At 41.1% G+C, this 1,870-nt stretch overlaps 1 protein-coding gene across 3 annotated transcripts in view; it reads left to right on the top strand.

Moving 5' to 3' along the window:
• The window catches only part of LOC113821117 (pro-resilin-like), a 188,699-nt gene extending 187,662 nt beyond the window's left edge, over positions 1 to 1,037 (top strand). For all 3 annotated transcript variants that reach the window (XM_070116710.1, XM_070116711.1, XM_070116709.1), the window contains exons 2-3: positions 26 to 97; positions 478 to 1,037. In XM_070116710.1, the coding sequence (XP_069972811.1) occupies positions 26 to 97; positions 478 to 948 (543 nt within the window). In that variant the 3' untranslated portion in view covers positions 949 to 1,037. The remainder of the gene's footprint in view (positions 1 to 25; positions 98 to 477) is intronic.
• Positions 1,038 to 1,870: the final 833 nt, after the last annotated feature.

Here is a 1,870-nt window from a genome sequence, read left to right on the forward strand (position 1 = left end):
CTACTTATTACTGCTCCCACTACAGATCATCCTCGTGCTGGCCTTCGCCGCCGTCGCCGCCGCCGACAAGCCGAGCTTCTCCTATGGCGCCCCCAGGGTAAGGCTCCGAGGTCTATTTTTTTGTGTCAGATGTTCTTCCTAATAGTTTCTACCGCAAACCATGCGTGCGTATATGTATGTGTATTTGTTTGTGTGGACAGTATCTACATATTAACTGATACACATTATCATGCGCAATTTTTTTATCATTGATGTCTATATCATATTCAGTTTGTGTATTATGTTTCTATATAAATGTGATTTCAATTATATATGAATTTTTATATTTAAAGGCAAGCGTATGCACACGCGTGTGTTTGTATACGTGTAATTACAGCCATGATCATACACTGAACAAAATTTCAAAGGTCGGTAACATTCCATTCAACACGGCACCGAAACTTATCCTGGAAGACTAAAGTGTTCCATCCTATGCAGGTAGCATCCAGGGAATCCTTCGAGTCCTTCGAGTCCACTGAGGCCAAGTACGACTTCCAGTGGGCCGTCGATCACGACGACTCCGGCAACGACTTCGGACACCAGGAGGCTCGCGACAACGACAACACTCAGGGATCCTACTACGTGCACCTCCCCGACGGCCGCCTGCAGAAGGTCACCTACTTCGTGGACGGCGACAACGGATACATTGCCGACGTCAGCTACGAGGGCGAGGCTCGCTATGACTCCGTCGAGTCCCGGGAGGCTCGCAGACCCGTCTACTCAGCCCCCAGACCCGTCTACTCAGCCCCCAGAGCACGCGTCCCTGACTCACGCGAGTCCCTCGAGAGGCCCGCACCCATCCCCGTCAGGTCTCGTCACTTCGACTCCCGCGAATCCTTCGAGTTCCGCGGCCTCGACTCCCGCGAGTCCTTCCACTCGGATGAGGACGTCCGCAGACACTTCGGTTGAGGGACGGCGTGCAATAATGGCCTGAATTTCCAAAGCTTCGAATGTATTTATTAGCGTGAATGTTTCAAATAAATGTTATAATGCAGAAATATCTTAATAATTTTAATTTTTAAATTAATTTCCCAATTCGTCACAATTACTATGACTGGTTCATTAAGGGGAAAGAAATTATTCCCACTAAAACAAGATTTTTTTTTTTTTTTATCATCTGTAAAAAAAAAAAAAAAAAAAAAAAAAGAAAAAAAAAAAAACAATTTTCAACTTAAGCTCAGAATACACCTGCAGATAATACCTCTTAGAAATCCCCATTTTAGAGATTTCTGAGTGCACCAAAAGCACCAGGAAAAAAATGGCTACAAATGTATAACCTTTTTCATAAGTCTTTATAAAACTGACGATTATACCAACCCGGAGAATCGTAATGAAATTCATTGTATCCTGAAAGAAAAGCTTCTATATATTCTACCGTGCCTGTAACCCAATTGCAATGGTTCCGAAACTCAAGATTGCCACTCGAAGTAAGGAGATTCCTAAGGTTCGTCGGGCTGTTTGAAAGAAGAAAACAAGAAAAAAGAAGAAACGAAATCCTGTTCAGTGTACAAATTACTGTTAAATTACTGTTGGGAGATAGAGCTGAAAATCATAGAAGTTTCATGAATATCACAAAAGACCCCGAAGCAAAAGGATAATGATAATTCGTAATATTATACATACATACATACATACATGTATATATATATATATATATATATATATATATATATATATATATATATAGTCAGAAATATAATAATAATAATGAATAAATTAAAATTAGCAAAACATACCTGGGAACACTCCCATCTTGGAAAGGGGGGGAGGGATATGGTGGGATATCATTCTTTAGAGTTTTTCCATAAAATGGAAATTGTTCTCTCTAAGG

This window comes from Penaeus vannamei, chromosome 39, assembly GCF_042767895.1.
Source record: "Penaeus vannamei isolate JL-2024 chromosome 39, ASM4276789v1, whole genome shotgun sequence".
NCBI classification, from domain to species: Eukaryota; Metazoa; Arthropoda; class Malacostraca; order Decapoda; family Penaeidae; genus Penaeus; species Penaeus vannamei.